This window comes from Felis catus, chromosome B1 (genome assembly GCF_018350175.1).
Source record: "Felis catus isolate Fca126 chromosome B1, F.catus_Fca126_mat1.0, whole genome shotgun sequence".
Taxonomy (NCBI): domain Eukaryota; kingdom Metazoa; phylum Chordata; class Mammalia; order Carnivora; family Felidae; genus Felis; species Felis catus.
In genome coordinates, this window is record NC_058371.1 from 80,865,649 (window position 1) to 80,883,118 (window position 17,470).

General features: G+C 42.6%; 1 protein-coding gene and 1 long non-coding RNA gene across 3 annotated transcripts in view; one reads left to right on the forward strand and one right to left on the reverse strand.

The window, feature by feature from the left end:
* The window catches only part of SLC10A7 (solute carrier family 10 member 7), a 256,637-nt gene extending 239,167 nt beyond the window's left edge, over positions 1-17,470 (forward strand). For both annotated transcript variants that reach the window (XM_003984966.5, XM_006930838.4), the window contains 2 exons: positions 12,506-12,651; positions 14,945-17,470. In XM_003984966.5, coding sequence (XP_003985015.1) covers positions 12,506-12,651; positions 14,945-14,974 — 176 coding nt within the window. In that variant the 3' untranslated portion in view covers positions 14,975-17,470. The remainder of the gene's footprint in view (positions 1-12,505; positions 12,652-14,944) is intronic.
* On the reverse strand, positions 1,231-12,512 carry LOC123384917. The gene is made up of 2 exons (XR_006596707.1): positions 11,871-12,512; positions 1,231-2,090 (listed from the first exon to the last, which is right to left on the reverse strand). It is a non-coding gene; the product is annotated as an uncharacterized LOC123384917 (long non-coding RNA).

A 17,470-nucleotide genomic window follows, 5' to 3' on the forward strand; every position in this document is an offset into this window, starting at 1 on the left:
ATCATAGTTCCTGAAAGCCACCCAGGTGATTCTAATGTGTAGCAGGGGCTGAGAACTACCGCATCAGGCTACTTTCTGCGTCTGTGTGCATTTATGCACTACTGTGTTTCAAAAAGACTGCAATTTAGGGGGCGCCTGGGTGACTCAGTCAGTTAAGCGTCCGACTTCAGCTCAGGTCACGATCTCGCGGTTTCTGAGTTCAAGCCCTGCGCTGACAGCTCAGAGCCTGGAGCCTGCTTTGGATTCTGTGTCTCCCTCTCAGCCCCTTCCCTGCTCATGCTCTGTCTCAAAAATTAATAAACATTAAAAAAAAATTTTTTTAAAGACTGCAATTTAAGATTATCCCTACTGATTTGTTGATAAAAGTGGCCATTTGTCTGTACTGACTTGTGAAAACCACAATTCTCTTAGATGTGTGAAGTACTCAGAGGTTAAGGAGAACATCATTATTTCCAGAAATGGCTCCAAGGGCTTTCTTAAATTCTTCCTCTGCCTAAAAGCCTTCTAAATGAGGCCTTAACTCTCCATTTTTTATATATTCAGAATAAAGCGCAGGAGGAGGTTAGTAGGACATCATCTAGCTAAGTTAAACCACAGAAACCTGAGTGAACATTTTTAAAACAGTTGGATTTAAAGATAAATAATGCTAACTTCTAATCCCCAAATCAAAACTGCCTTGTTTTGTGTCAGCTCTTTAATTCTTTTGTGTCAGAAGACATCTCTTCTGATGTTGATGTTCATCATAAACATTGTATCATCAAGAAGAAAATTACTGCCAGAGGGTGATTAACAGCCATGTTGACAAAAGAAAGAATGTATCTTAAAAAAATAATGTGCATTTGGGTCACAGCTGATCACATATACCACTTAACTAAGACTTGAAAGCCTTCCAGAAGTTCCACCGTCCACTGTTAAGAGCATTATCAGTGCAAAATTTTAGGGAGCACTAAGTTTAGAGGGTGGGGGCTGTGTCAGAATCCACGAAAGCACGTGTCACATCCATCCGCTTCTCTGATGTGCCTCGGACAGAAAAGATTGGAGTGTTTTTCTTCATATAAAAACACATCTAAAAACTTCTGTAAAATTAAGCAAGGCTTTCCAGAGCTGGAGTCCGGTGAGTTCTGTTCTGAACCAGGGGCCACTTCTGTATTGGTGATCATGTTAAATATATTCTGATGACCTTGTGTTATTTTTGTCATACGAAAGCCTCAATCTATTTTTGATGTTTTCGTGTCCTGTGAGCATGAATATTAGCCAGATTTTCTCATAAGAAGACAAAAGACTCTTCCTTCACAGCCTAGAAAAGGAAAAAAAAGTCATGTCCATCTACTTCCTGCCCACCTTGTCTCCATAAATATGGTGACCCCATCCTGGAAGACACAGCCGGCGTTTGAATGAAGCCTCTGTGGCTCAGTTCTTTAATTCATTCTTGAATTCCCTGCTTGCTAATTACTCCTACAACGCTGTCAGGCAGGTGAAGGTGTACCTAATCTTCCGAGGCAGAAACCTTCAATTGGTAGAGTTAAATGTTTCATTGTCAGCATCTGGTGAGTCGGCTCAGGCCATTCATTAAACGTCTTTTCCAATCAGAACGTACCTGTTTCAGAACAGAAATAACACCAGCTGCTCATTTTGGTCTTTTCTTGCATCTTTATTTACATAAAACTTTCAGCAAAGCGATGGGATTACAGCCCAGGTAACTGAAGACTAAAACACAATCTATTATTTTCCTAAAGGGCCAAAAATGATCATAAGCCACCTTTCATTTGAAGCAAGTAAAAGGCCAGTCACATAGGCACCTTTGTTGAAAGGCATGCCTCTCTTTTCCTTTCAGACTTCTCTTGTGTAAATATTATTTTTCTTAGGTTTCACCCTCTGTTTTCGATGTTAATATTATCAAGCATCTCTTTTCTCTGGGGTTCCTAAGTACCCCAACAAATCAGCATTTCAGGCATTGCAAGCACAGAGTATGGTTGAAGACCACAGACGCTGGAGCTAGTCTGTCTGCATTCACATCCCAGCTACATCCAGTCACCAGCTGTGCGTGGCATTGGGGAAATTTGTACTGATGGCGACCTCAGTTTCCTCATCTGAAAAGTGGAGACAAGAATGGTAGCTTTACTCACACTGTAAACATGAGGAGTGAATGAACTGATGTTTGCACACTCTCAGAATGGTACCTGACACATAGCAAGCCCTGTGTAATTGTCTTCTGTACCCTGTAGTGCCCTTTCCAACACACAAATGAAGATCAAAAACGTCCATGAACTCAATGGGGCACCTGGGTGGCTCAGTCGGTTAAACATCGGATTCTTGATTTCAGTTCAGGTCATGATCTCACTGTTCGTGAGTTCGAGCCGCGCTGACAGTGTGGAGCCTGCTTGGGATGCTCTCTCTCCCTCTCTCTCTACCCCTCCCCTGCTGGTATGCGCGTTCTCTCTCTCTCAATGCTCTCTCTCCCTCTCTTTCTACCCCTCCCCTGCTAGTGTGCGCGCGCTCTCTCTCTCTCTCTCTCTCTCTCTCAAAATAAATAAATAAATAAACTTAAAAAAAAAAATCTATGAACTCCAGATATGACTTCTGAAGTTCTGTACGAGGTGGGATTGTTGAAAGACTGAAACATGGATACTGCTCTCTCTTTTCTAAAGCTTTTGATTACTGGAAAGGTGGTTCCTTTTTCTTAATAATGGCCTTAGATGTGTAGTTTGTAACCTTATATTTGTTAATTGTCCTGCTCTTGCAGACCTAATTCTCCCTTTTGGATAAAAAAATATATATATATTCTTGAATTACGGTTTTGAAAGATGAAGGATAAATGTCTAAAGTTTCACATCAGAAAAGACATCTGACATTTAAAGTCTTCCTAAGTGTGGAGGGGAGGGTGGCCCGAGAGCAGCGTGAGCCCCTGAGAGGAAAACAGAGGGGGTGTTTGAGGCCAGTTTGTGACGCACGTTTGCTGACGTCTCCTGTGTGGATTGTAACGTGTCCCTTCCCCTCTCGTACGCCAGCTACAGAGACAACCCTATGACATATTTTGGGCTTCGGAGGTTAGAAATTAAAATTCCATTTGTAGATTTCTGTTAAACTGGTGCAGGATTGCCGTGTTTTTCTGCCAGAGGCCTAGCCAAGGGGGTTCGTCAGAGATCCCGGAGCTGCTGTTGTTGCCTTTGTATTGAGCACTTTGGAAATGTTCGACTTCTATGTGGGTTCCGTGAACCCACTGGGACACTGGGGAAAGTGCGAGAGAGCTCCTATCTGCATATGTTATTTAGTTGTACCTCATTTTGGATGCCTCTTTGTAAAAAAGGACAAAAATGTCTTCTGTGTGTCATAAAGCAGCAGTAGGCTTTCTGATGCTGTGGTTGGGTAACGCCAAAGATAATAGGGCAGGAGATTGCAGTTAAGGATGGAATGACACAAAAAGACCAGGGAGGAAAGTGAAATGTAAATCATTGGCAAGGGTGAGGCAGTGTAATCTGCATATTAAAGTACCTTGGAGAATTTGCACAAAAGACCAGTTATTTAGATGGGAGTGAGGAGAAGATCTGTGACATCCTGTCCACAGTCCTGAGGGAATCTGCAGGAAGTTGACTTGCCAGCCTTCAGAACATTCCAGATGGGTTTGGAAGGCTGGGGGGAGGGGATTGGGGGAGGAGTTCTAGAATAGCCAGGATTGTAAGCAGAATAGAATTCTGGGGGCTGTGCAGACTAAATAGCAGCTGCTCCAAAAGGCCACACCTCAGGGTAGCTCTTGACGGATCTAGCAGGCCTCTAACAAGCCAAGCCATGACCATTCAACCTAGAAGCAGATGGCCTTTCGTTTTACCCCCTCCAAACAAGAGACAAAAATCAGAATAACAGAAATGTTCACTGAATCCATTTGCCTAACAACTGTTTCCCTAGACAGCAGTGCTGCATTTTCTCGCTGCCATGTGTCATGATTTTGTTACTGCGTGGAATTTGCTCTTTGCCTTGATTTGGCCTGGTATCCTCTATCTTCTCTCCCTATTAACATACATAGGAGTAACAGCATACACTCCTTGAAGGCAGTGGAAGGGGACGATTGCCCATTTATTCACTGCACCTAGAAGATTGTCTGACACATAATGGACTTTGTACCTTGTTTCACTTACTGTCGATTAAAAAAGACAAAAGCCCCAAACCTACAGAGTAGGTACACTTTACAGATGTGAAAACTGAGGCTAAATAACTTGCCCAACCAAGGTCACACAGGTGGTAAGTGGTGCACGTGCTGACCCAGGGCTCTTTGACTTCTGTGTCAGGCTTCTTAACTCCTACCCTGACCTGCCTCACGTAGGTTACTGGATATAATAAATTATAAATGGCTGCATGAAAATGACAGCTATATTACTGAAAATTAGCTCGCTTTGGGTAAATCTCACCTGAAAGCCTTTTCTAACCAAATTCTAAAACTTGTTGCACTTTATCATGGTATCATTTTGTGCTCTAGAAATGGCATGTAATTGCTCCCTTGTTTAGTAATTGAGATAAATTAGTGCCAGTGAGTTTGACATTTTGTGAGTACTTGTCTCTAAAGAGAAAGACTCTGTGTGTGTGTGTGTGTGCGTGTGTGTGCGCGCGCGCGCGCGTGTGTGAGAAGGGAACACAGAGATTGGCATTTAGTGATGTGGGAGAAGAGTGTCTTAAACAGCGACTGCCTTCCTGGGTTATATTATGACTGGGGAGACCATCTATCCCAATGACTTTTAAAGGCAAACATGGGCTTTTCTGAGAGATTCACTGAGGAAGAGATAGAATTCAATAACAATGTGTAGGACATTTAGATAGTAAACTTATGGATGTTTCTAACTAAGAACAGACTAAACAAAAGTGGGAAATCACCATGACGACGGAAGAGAGAAGCAACTGGATTCCAGATTTGCCAGCAGCTCTCTCCAAACCTCAGTGAAAAGTCTGAGAAAGCATTTAAATGGAAAACAAGTCATGTGAATTCAGGCGAATGAACCCCTAAAAGACAGGAAGTGATCCAGGTGATTGGAATACACGCTATCTTTGCTAAGTGGGAATGTGAGTGTCATATTAGACTTCGAGGGACGCAGAGGCTGTTTTCCAACATATTTCCTCTCCTACTCCACAATTTAGTACTCGTTTCAAATTTCGTGTTCCTCAGTCAGTCCAGTTTCTTTCCTTCCTGCAATAGCAAGTGTATTTTGTCCTAGGAAATACAGTCCTCTCCCCAAGGAGTGTGTGAATGCACTCTCTTTGCAATCTAGAGAAGCAGCTAGTATTTATGTGTTCCATATCCTGTCTTCTTAAATAGGAAACATTACTTTAGTATCTATTCTTAAGTAATCAATCATTTATTAAGTACCAGTCCTGTGCTTAAATACTGCAGGAGTTTAAAAGAAGAATGCTATACTTTGCCTATGGTCAGGGGAAAACAAAACCTACACCAAAGAAAATAATGGCAACATAAGCAAATGCTAGTTTATCTGATGCAGGAGGAAGAGCATCTTCTTGCCTCAAAAGAGGAAGAAATCAGTAGGGAGGCCACCTTCACGGTAGAGGAAATATAAAGCTGAGCCTGAATGAACCCACAGGATTTAGGTGTGTAGAGAGAAAGGGCAAGATCCAGCAGAGGCTGGGCTTTCACAAAGACAAGAAAGTGCTAGACCTGAGCTGAGAACTGCAATTGACAACTGAAAGTTTGGTTTAATGGAGTTGGCATAGCTCAGTGATTACAAGTAAATAGACTGAGGTCCAATTCCGCCTCTACTGAAATGCATGATGCATGATGTCAGGCAAGCCACTTAACTGCTCTCAACCTCAGTTCCCTCATGCCTAAATGGGAAAATTGCCCCCACTCCATAGGGCTGTTGCAAGGATTAAATGAGATAATGCAGGCAAAGCACTTCGCACTCGGTAAGCACTTACAAAATGGTGCTGGTAGTAACTGTTTTTCACTGAAGTTGAATAGGTAGAGAACGTGATGAATGGGCACTGGACAGTCATTGTAATTCTTGAGCAGGGTATTGGCTTTAATTAATGTGGGTTGTAGGAAGATTAATCTGGCCATGGTTTGGAGGATTGATGAAGGGAAGACTCTGAAGATGGGTTATGTCAGGAGGCTATAAGAGTAATCTCAGCTTGCCTTTATGAGGTACGGAATTAGGAAGGTGGCAGTGAAAACCGAGGGGGAAGGGGAGTGGCAGGCGGAGGAAAGAATCTACAGATTTCAGTGGCTTGATCTAGGGGTAAGAGGACAAATGGGGTTGGTCGAAGATAATTCCCAAACTTTGAGTTGTAGAAACTGGGGAAGCCAGTGACAGAACGGGTTACACTCACCATGCTGACACTTGTCCCTCTGGCGGAGGAAAGCTGAGGTATCAGGGCAAGAGCTACAGGAAGGTGAGCCCCAGGAAGGCAGAGGCCTTGGCGGTGCTACTGACCTTATATGGTCAGCACCTAGAACAGTGACTCACACAGGGCAGAGGCCCAAAAAGTATATTTTAACGAAGGAATGGATGGATGGGTGGATGGACGGATGGTGAGAACATTGTGCACCTACAGGTAAGTAAACTGAACTATGATACGAAGTAGATAGTTTTTATGTCGCGAACAATAGAGCAGCCTTCTGCCTTCAGTGTGGGCTAAATCAAAGTCCGTGTTTAATCTGGAAAGATAAATGTTTCCCAAGGAACAATTAAAAACTGCCCATCTGATAGAACATAGAAACTGTTGAAGCTTGAACACTAATACAAAGGGAATTTTCTAATTCAGAGAACATAAAATAAACATTTTTAAAATAGGAAGGAAAAAAAAAACTTGTTCTTGTACGTATTGTTTTATCCTTTCCATCCTGGGTATAGGATAAAAGAAACCCCTTACTCGCTTGTTAGAAGAAGAAAGCTCTCACTTGAAGTTCCTACTTGGCAGATGTCAGTTGAAAGCCCTGCTTATGGAATGTGCCGCAGTGTCAAACTCTGTTGGATAATTTTAGACGAATGTGTCATGTGTGACATGGAAATATGGCATGCTGTACATTACTGATTTCCCAAGTGTTTGGAGCAGGTAGTAATGTGCTGGGAAAGTGCTCTTTATCTATCCACACAGTGTACTTGTAGAGCAATGGGGAAATGCTTTTGGTGGAAATTACTTTAGTCAGAAAAAGAATCCATTTACAATATGCGCCTTCTAACATCTTTCAGACAATGCATTGTATTAAAGAGGCATTTTTTGATTAATGTTTTATAAACATTTTTCAGCATGACAGCTTAAAGCCCCCGTAAAATTGTAAATGCAGGCATAGTGTTCACTTCCATAAAGTCAAATGCCATCTCATAAAGTCTAGTTGGATCCTGTCAACCATGGTGACACAGAATCAGTACCTGGGAGCATTAAAATTAATTTGCTTCATTTATATTACTGCAGTGATAGCAAGATGAAAAGAGTCCTATATTTAAATTTTACTTTAAAAAGAAAACTCTTTCTAGTAAGTTTGTTGTTGTTTTTTTTTTTTTTTAATTATTGCCATTTTTTTCCCCCTACTTAAAGAAGATAATGAAAACGGAGTGATAGTCTGCACGGTAAATTTATGGTGGGATCTGGAAAAATAGAAATCCATTCACTCGACACACTCCTTTTGAGCACCCACTATGTGCTCAGAGATGAAGAGGAAACAGCTGCTGACCCTCAGCTGCCACCTTAGTGAGGGCAGCTCCTAAGGACCGGCAGTGGTAGTACTCGCGGTGAGCACGAGGCTGGAATGTGCTGTGGGTCAGGCGAGCACAGAGTGGAGAGGACCTGAAGGCCAGTGGGCGACTGTGAAGACGGCATCCCAGAGGAGGCGACTTAAGAACTGAGGGCCACTGGAGGAGAGGGCTCGAGAAGTGGGTGAAGGGCATTCGAGGCAAAGGAGCTCTAGTGCAAAGGCTGGGGGACAGTGCTGGGGCCTAGGCCCATGGCAGGGAGGGCGAGGAGGGCAGCGTGGAGCTCTTCCCGGCTGGAGCACAGAGTGAGGAGTGGGGGAGTGTGAGACACACAGGGACGGGCAGGGGCCAGGTCAGGAGGGTCCTTGTGCACCACACCTAGGAGTCTCCCCTGTGTGACAAACTCCCGAGGGATTTGATGTCACCCGATTTTGTGCTCACTCTGGCCACAGAGCGGAAAATAGCTTCGACAGAACAGACCTCAAGTCAGAGAGACCTTCGTGTGGTTGTGGGACATAGTGTGGGAATGCAGTGAAGAGCCGATTGCCCTGAAGGAAGTTTATGGGGAGGAGGTGTAAGCAGTCACAGGGGTGCCTGGGAAGCCACTCAGTGCGGGTTATGTCACATTCCATTCCCGGCATTCCTTGTTCTTTCACAGAGCAGTTAATAAGTTCCATGAGTGCTAACTGAATGCACAAATGATGGAGCGAGTTATTAAACAAGTGAGTAAAGAGGGTGGAAGGTGGTGCGTGACATAGGTTTCTGGAACAAGAGCCACTGCTGGTGTTCTGATTTGGCTTGAAGATTGCGTTCTGCCAAGTTCATGACCAACTGACGGAAATCGTGGCTCTTACAGGTTCCTTACGTCTCTGTTGAATTTTGCGTTGTCATCCTAATAGTGCCGGCAACGTGACACAGATGCCCTGGAACTGACGTACTGACCTCACTGCTTCCAAGTGATGGCCACCATAGCGTGAGACATTCCAACATGGAAAAGTGAACCCTCGCTTTGCTTCTCCCAATTTCTTTCTACACTGACCTTCGAGGCAATGAAAATGCAGAGTGAAGGGTCTACTAGAGTTGGGCGGGAGGCTGAAAGAACAGTAGGGAAAAAGAGAGATGGAAAGATGGAGATAAATAAGAGATTGGAGAAAAAATTCGAATAATTGAAAAGGAAAGTAGAAATCAAATGATTGAAAAGTAAGGTGGATTTTAAGACTGAAGGAAAGGGGCATCTGGGTGGCTCAGTCATTTGAGCCTCTGACTTTGGTCCGGTCATGGTCTCCTGGTTCGTGAGTTCGAGCCCACATCCAGCTCGCTGTTGTCAGCTCAGAGAGCCCTCTTTGTGTCCTCTGTATCCCTCTCTCTCTTTGCCCCTCCCCCATTCGCTTGCTCTCTCTCTCTCTCTCTCTCTCTCTCTCAGAAATAAACATTTAAAAAAAGAGAGAGAGACTGAAAGAAAATGAAGATTTCGGAAATGAATAACATATGACCTGAATTGCTGGGGTCCCCCTCCCCTCACCAAGAGACGGAGCTGCACATCCGCCATACGAGAGTAAGCGAGGACATGTGAAAGGGACTTGGGTCCTGATCTCTGGAAGCTAAGTTTTTTTCCTCTATTACATCATGTTCAATCATATTTTTAACATTAGTCACTTCGAGTGATAGTGATAGGAAATGTGATTAATGATTAACAAAGGGGTATTGCAGGCACATAAAGTGAGAAGAAATCCCTGTTTAACCCGACACATGTCCGTGGCAGCTGCTAGTCATCACGGACCCCTTCTCTTTGTGGGGAGTGAATACGTGCACTACAAGGCAGCGTAAGAAAAGCGTCTGTACCACCAGGTCCATCAGGAAAAAGGGAAAACACTCTTTCACGTAGGAAAGAGTAAACAGTGTGGGGAAACGCAAAAGGGGGAAAGGGGACCGTGAGGACAAAAAAGGAGTAATAACCACAGGTAGCAGCGGGAGCTGGGTGAACAAAGGGAAGAAGTGGGGGTTGTCAGAGTCTAGAAGCTTAGAGGAGGAAACGGGGGCTGAGGCCTCTTAGGAGAGGCACAAGGACCTATCTGCTGGAGCCAACCACTGCCGCTCCCTGAAGGCACTGTGGCCATCAGGAACCCCAAGCTCCTCCTCCTCCAGCCTTCCTCTAGTGCCCCGGTTGGCAGAACCATCCACGGAGTCGGCTGCACGGACGGGTGATGTTTGCAGAGTCCCAGCCCCATCCTGGAGCAGTGTACAGAAGGGTGTGTTTGAAGATTAGATCTAGGAGCTGAAGAACCGGCCCAGAAGAGAACTTCACACAAATGGCGTGAAGGTAGAAGGTCACTTGTACACTGGAAGCTTCCTGCGAGTAAAGGCTTGGCTCCATCTTTCCGTCCGTGTGCCCTTGACACTACTGGGGTTGTCCTAGCCGTCACCTAGCTCCTCGAGCATGTGAAATCACAGGAACATCCGGTATGGGTGGCAGGGGAGTTTGATGACGTCTTCTGCTTCTGGAAGTGCTTCTGGGAAGCATCCAAGGGGAATGAGTTCCAAAAGAACTTCTGGACTAGAAAGCGTTTACACACCAAAAAGTTCCATTTCTGCCTAACGAAGCTGCTGTCCCCATGGCATCTTGAACTGAAGACCTCGGAGGCCTTGACCCTTACCTAGCCCAGAGAACTGGAACACGAGATTGCCTGGGTTGCAGTTCAGACCCCCCCACCTGGAAAAGCTTCCTGACCACGAGGTGCCTCTTTCCTCATCAGAAAAATAGTGCAAACAGTAGTTTTCATCAGCCTCCGAGGGTTATTGGGAGGCTTAATTCCATTAATATGGGAGAGCACTTTGGCAGCACGTGACATGTAGTAAGCAACATTTCTCATGGTCATGAGACCATGTTATGTTCTCATGGTCATGAGACCATGTTATGTTCTCATAACAACAATTCTCATGGTCATTACTGCCACATCTCTGTACCTAATTCCTCACACTAAGGTGAACCTCTGATGTGGCTTGCCCTGAGATGCCTCCTATCTCAGGCAAGGCCTGAGGAGATGCCTCTTTGCAGCGATTATTTGTTTATTTATTGCAGCAGAGCCTGAGTCTTTGCCAAAAAAGGGTAACTCAGGTGATTTAGCCCAGCAGCCATGGTCCTCGAACTTTGGGTCAGAATCTTTGCTCTGATCATTTACGGGGACAAATGTCTCTGTATTTCTATTCGTTCCCTTCAGCCCTACTTTGACTCCACCTGCACCCACCGGCTACTTAACATCATCCCTTTGGGCCAAATAATCTCTCCTGGAAACAGGAGGAGAATGTTCCGGTCTTTTCTCGTCGCAAGAACTTCCCAGGACTGTAATATCAGATGCTGCTTTTCAACTGTCAGTTGATTAAGTATATTTTTTAAAAATTTTTTTAATGTTTATTTATTTTTGAGAGAGAGACAGAGTGCGAACATGGGAGGGGCAGAGAGAGAGGGAGACACAGAATCCAAAGCAGGGTCTAGGCTCCGAGCCATCAGTACAGAGCGCGATGCAGGGCTCAAACTCACGAACCGCAAGATCATGACCTGAGCTGAAGTCGGATGCCCAACCGACTGAGCCGCCCAGGTGCCCCTGATGAAGTATATTATTTTTAAAAAGAAAGCTCTTTTGTTTTTTTTTCTATTAGTGAGAAGACAGAAACTGCAAAAATCTAAGCATGTCCTTTCAGAGCTGTGAGAGAGAGATCGTTGGGGATGAGTTAAGTGTCTTCAGTTTACGGCAATGATTTGTGAGGCTATGAAAAAGAAAGCGGCTATGAAATACATTTTTGCATAAAGGTTTGAAATTTATTAGAAGGTAAAAATAATTGAAAAAGCAGAGCTTTCCTCAGTGGGTTATAATAAAAAGTTATTTATGTGCCATCATTGTGCATGTTTAGGACCTTGAGTCCTTTCCAGAGGCTGTTCTCAAAGAAACAAGAAGGAAGCTAAGCTATTAAAGCCATTCCGTTGAAAAAGCAGACATACATACACAGGAATTCTGACAACTGGGCCACATTGAAACAATTGGTAATAATAGTCAAATTGCCGGTGTCTGATTTCTGTTATAAAAGCCTAACAGGTACACACCTAGGCAGCTGTTTACAAAATCTGCAGACTTTGCCCTTGGTATTATAGAGTGGTAGATTCACAAAGCTGTATTCATTTACCTGAGCTCCATTAAGACTTTCACTGTGGGGCTTAAACGTTCAGCACTCATCGTAGAATTCACTTGCCGTACACAGTAGCTCGTAAAGAGCTTTGGGATCCTTGGCCAAAAGAGAAGGGGCAAAGACTTTATTAACATTCACTTGGCAAAAGTATCCTCCTACTTATAACGATGTATATCATATGTTATCTTACCATATCCTTTCGATTCTCAAGAGTGAACTTTTGGGACTTTGAAATGGTGTCAAGCAGGCCTCCCTCCTAAACACCAGCAGTCTATTTCACTACTAAGCACGGAAGGATCCATTTTGGACCTCTTCCTTACTATTATTTTTCAGCCTTCTGAGAAGCAACTCTTCTCCCCTCTCCTCGGTAGACAGGCTGCTGATTTGCAGTGGGAATTATTGGTGCCGTTGAACACTGATCACCTTTTCAGCTTTAATCTGTTCTGGGAAGAGCTATGTAATGAAAGGAAGATGGAAAGATTTGATTATGTGTTTGAGACATTCCCTATGAATACATTCCGGGGGAAAGATGATAATGACCCAGTTCAAAATTCCGGTTTTATTGGAGTGTGTCGTTAGTTTGATGACAGACTGAATTTGCCTCTAGATTTTCTGTCTTCTTTGTCCACCAGGAATTCCAATGCTGAAGATAGTGTTCGCAGGCCATGAGCACCTCTCTCTAATATCCGTGCCCTTGCTCATATACCACCCAGTTCAGATCCTTCTGGGAAGTGTGTTAGTGCCAACGATAAAGTCTTGGATGGTGTCAAGGCAGAAGGTAAGACTCTGGCAAGATCTCATTTAAATCCAAATTAGATTGAAATGCTATTTCTGAATCTTAGCTGTTCATATTCTTTAAGTTTTGCTAGCATATTCTCATTCTCAAGTACATATTTTCTTAACTAATCACAGTAATAATAATGATGCACTGATCCATTTTATTTGAAAAGGAAGACTGAGGGTTAACTGAAGGGCAAATTGCAATGGGCAAAGGTGAATATACTCAAAATATCTGTACCCCTCCTCTCAGGTGTTCACCATCTTTCCCCCACCCTGTCTTTTTCATACGTGTCCTGATTTCACATGCCTTTCTAAATATGATAGCCCCTGGGGCACCTGGGTGGCTCAGTCAGTTAAGTGTCCATTCTTGATTTTGGTTCAGGTCATGATCTCATGATTCATGAGTTCGAGCCCCGCATCGGGCTCCATGCTGACAGCATGAACCCGCTTGGGATTCTTTCTCTCCCGCTCTCTCTGCCCCTTCCCTGCTCGTGTTCTCCCTCTCTCTCTCTCAAAATAGATGAATAAAACTTTTAAAAAATTAAATAAATAAATGTGACAGCACCTGGGTTTATCTAAAATGTCTATTTTTTTTAATATTCTAGACACCTAATAACTTCTTTGCACAGCAAAACTATGTGTTTGGGCATTTAAATAATTTAATTAACAAAATTAACACAATGTCAACTTCACTACACTTAGCTCAGAGTCTTGTTACTTGTTTGATATCTGTAGATTTTATTTCCTAAATTATCAGCCCAAATAAAATCGGCCAGGTGATTCACATAAAGTTTAGTTGCTGCAATATACCATCGAAGCATCCACAGAGTTGTCTCCTTCCCAGCAGCTCAGACCTTACAGGACTTCTCTGAGCCTATACACAGCATGGCAACTGTTATCAGGAGAAGCATAGGCAAAAAGAGACATCCAGTGGCAGGGGAGTGCCCTATATTGTGTCCTTAGCGTCCTGAAAATGGAAGAGCCACACGACACCCATTGAGCTCTGTGTGCCAAGCGCATCCCAACATTTACCTGGTTCGGAGTGTGGACCTTGAAAAGCCTATGGGCTGTGCTGCCTCCTTTCTGGGCGACCTCGGGCACGTACTTCACTTCTCTGTACCTCAGTTTCTGCCACTTTGAGACTAATGATAATATCTACTCTTTAGAGTTACAGAGGGTTAAATGGCAGGTGTTTGATAAAAGCTAGCGGCTGTAAGTATCATTATTGTCATCGCTGCCCATTACTATGTACAACACCATTCGCGGCGAGCTCTGTTGTCACACTGTACAGGTTAGGAAGTAGGCTTGGGGAGCTGAGCAACTTGCCCAAGGCTACATGGGTGGCTTCGTCAGTGCTAGAGTGAGGACTAGAACCCTGGTCTATTTGGCCTCCAGAACCTTGCCCCAATACCACAAGAACCTCCCAGACAAAAATAGAACATCGCTTTTATACGAAGCGCCCTAGGTCCCCAGGATCCTACTTGAAAAAGCTAGCCCACCCAGCACCTTCATTTATTCTGTCATTTACCAGAACGTTAGCCATTCCCGTTCTGTACTGGGTGCCACTATGGGCTCTGATCTGCCCACTCTGAGTTGGTAGAGGAGCGGTTTAGTACCTTTTTATTTCTTTTACTATTTATCCCTCTTGAAAACTTCCATTTATATTTATCGATGTGTATGTGCGCTGTTGGTCAGAATCTATACACATACATTTTGACAAAGAATGAAGACAATTATTTGAAAATCCTAATATTCTATCAAAAACATGTAGTTGTAGTGAACAGAAAATTGTTTTAAAGCTCTGGGATTTATTCTGCAGAGTAACTGAGCATTTCCAAAAGGGAGGCAAAATTGGACAACGCTGTTCGTTTTCCTTTTGCACGGGAACTCCTCCAAACAAGGGAGGTATCAGCTACCTTAGAATAATCCAGAAGGCTTGGAATATTTACCCATCCCATTTGACCACAAAATAAATACAAACTGTCAATCATATCCATGAGCGTCTCCTCTGCTTTACAAATAATAGTGATTGAGACGCATGGCGACCATCCATGTTTGGTGGGACAGTGTGAGTAGCCAGGTCAGGCTGGGGAGATGACAAAGTCTGCCGGCCGGTGAGGTGGGCAGATGGGTCTGTTTGTGTCTGGAGGTTTGGATCACTGGTTATGTGAGGCTGTCAGGGTGGGCTGCCTCTTCCTTCTAGTAGCATAAATTATCTGCTGTTGATTGATGCTTTCATTTTGTCCATAGATACTGTCCAATTCTGAACATCACGTTGTCCTTTCTTACAGGGAGTGAAGTTGACGAGGCCAACAGTATAATGAAGATGGCGCCCTTTGTGTAGCGATGTATATATGTACAGGATTGTACATACAAACAGTTCCGAAGACACGTACTTGTGAATGTTGCTTCGATGCATATTTTATTTTTCTACACAAAAATATGATATAACAGTTTAAGTGCCTTAAAATGTACTTGACAGGAGCGTTATTTCCAAAACCTACTTCGTTGGTTACTGCCAGGGGTGGTACTGTATTTTGGAGCGGTTTATTTATTTATTTTTCCTACCACAGGAAACTGTCACCGTGACAAAAAGCAAACATGCTTTCCTTGTACCACCTTTGGTGCAATACAACTCTGTTCTAGTTACTGTGCTGTTTGAAATGAGGTCACCCCATCAGGAAGATGCCCTCCTGATGACAGTGAAAATTTCCAAAGTCTTATTCATGAATACTTTGATTTACTGTGTGATTCTTTTTTTCTACAACTGTGACATGCCTCTTCCTTATCAACTCAGCAGGGGTCATAGATTGAATAGATGCTGAAAAGCATAAGTTATCTGCATTTCTTGACATCATTTTTTAGACATTCCTTCAAATAGTTTCCACACAGAAACTCCTCAGTCCCATTATAAGAGATGGCGGTGTTATATGTCTTAAATTTATTATAAGCTGCTTCAAAGAAAGAGCCTGATGTTTGAGTTGTAAGTAAGGGAAGTTTTGAGGTAAACTACAGGACTCAGTTTTCAGGATTTTTACAATTATATTTCACATATTTTCCCTTTTTCTGCCATAATTTCTTTCTTACCTGTTTTCCAGCACACTCCCAAACTCGTAACAGCAAATGTAAGACACAAAAATGTTACCGTCCGTTAGAGAACAGCAACAATTAATGGTAGATTATATTCACATTCCGCAACTGAGACCAGAATTTATTCCTGTTACACAGACGTCTGAGCACAAATTGCCCCTTTTAGCCGGAAGCAGCCTGTTACATCCTTGAATTAAGCACACGTAAGGCACTTGAGACAAGTTATTGACGAAAATTTCCTTGGCAGATTTGACAAACGTTTGCAACAATTTTTTAGAATTAAATCATATTGCTCTTATGAATAAATAAAAATATAAAGGTCATGGATACAAGCAAATGTTACATATACACATATGGAAAGAAAACTGGGCACAGAAAATGCAAAAACATTCAGTAACCAAAATACCAAATAAAATGATGTCCCAATTGGGCATCAGCTTTCAAAAGAGTGTTCATGTTTGCTTCTACTGTGGCTGAGCAAACTTTTACTGGACCCAACTAGAGAAGAAAGTAATATATACAATTAGGGGAACATTTTCTTCTGCTTCCTGCACAGCATTCTGTCACATCCTCTCTGCGTGTCCTTCCTTGATCTGATAGACGGTATTGGCATCCTGGGTCTCACAGAGGCTGACTCGGTCCTCAATAGCTGTTTAGTTGTTGTTTGGTCAGCAACACAAAAATCATTCCATAGAAACTTACCGGCTTTATCAGTACTGTAAATTTATATCATTGTGCCGACCAGCTCTCATCTCTGTAACTTCTGACCATTTCAATACTATTGAACCTCATAAGTTTCACAAGAGTTATCCTCACTGTAAATTTTAAGGCTAGTGCCAGACTCTGCAAAAATCCTTGTTCAACAGGCTATTTGCCAAGAATGTCCCTATATCTAAAACTCCAGTAATTTTGCTCGATACCTTTGATGCTTACATATGGAGCACAGGAAGATTTTCATGTTTTGTTCCCTCAAGCTTCTTTGAATTTCAGAGGAGATGGAATTGTCTGTCTGTCCATCTGAGCTATAAAAATCTTTCTCTCTAGATTAGAATACTGATTTTTTTTTTGCCCCAACTTATCTACCTCTATTATCTAACACCTATAGTAGGTGTGATTAATGGGATAAGGTTCAACTGAAGATGCTATAACATTTTATCTTTTGCTTTAAAAAATGTTTTGTTTTCAAATAATCTCTACATAGTGCATTTTGGTGGCTTTAGTGATAGGTTTATGCCCATTTCTTTTTTTACACAAATACCGTGGCATATTTTTCCATAAAGAATAAAAAATAAAATCAAAATTTATTTTTAATTCATGCTTATTGGGATTTAATTATTCATCTCAAAATATTTTGCTCTGTGTTATGCACTGTCAGGCTATCCATTTATGCATTCTTTTATCTAAATGTGTTTATGAAGGAAATACATTGTATTTATGTTTACTCATTTTTCCACCTGTTTTTTTTTAACGGTTGTTATGAAATTTGATTTTTTTTAATGGGTGATACTGTTAATCTTTTCATGTGTCCTTTTCTCGGTTTTAAGTTTTGTATTTTTAAAAAATTCTTCCCTATTTTGTTTAACACACCTCTGGCTAATGTTCAGTGTTTGTTTATGCTAAATACCAAATTTTTACAAAAGGATTGCTGAAGTTAATGAAGTGGGTTATTTATGATGAATGGAAGATGCAGGTAATTCTATGATTAAACAGAGATGTTTCCAAAATCA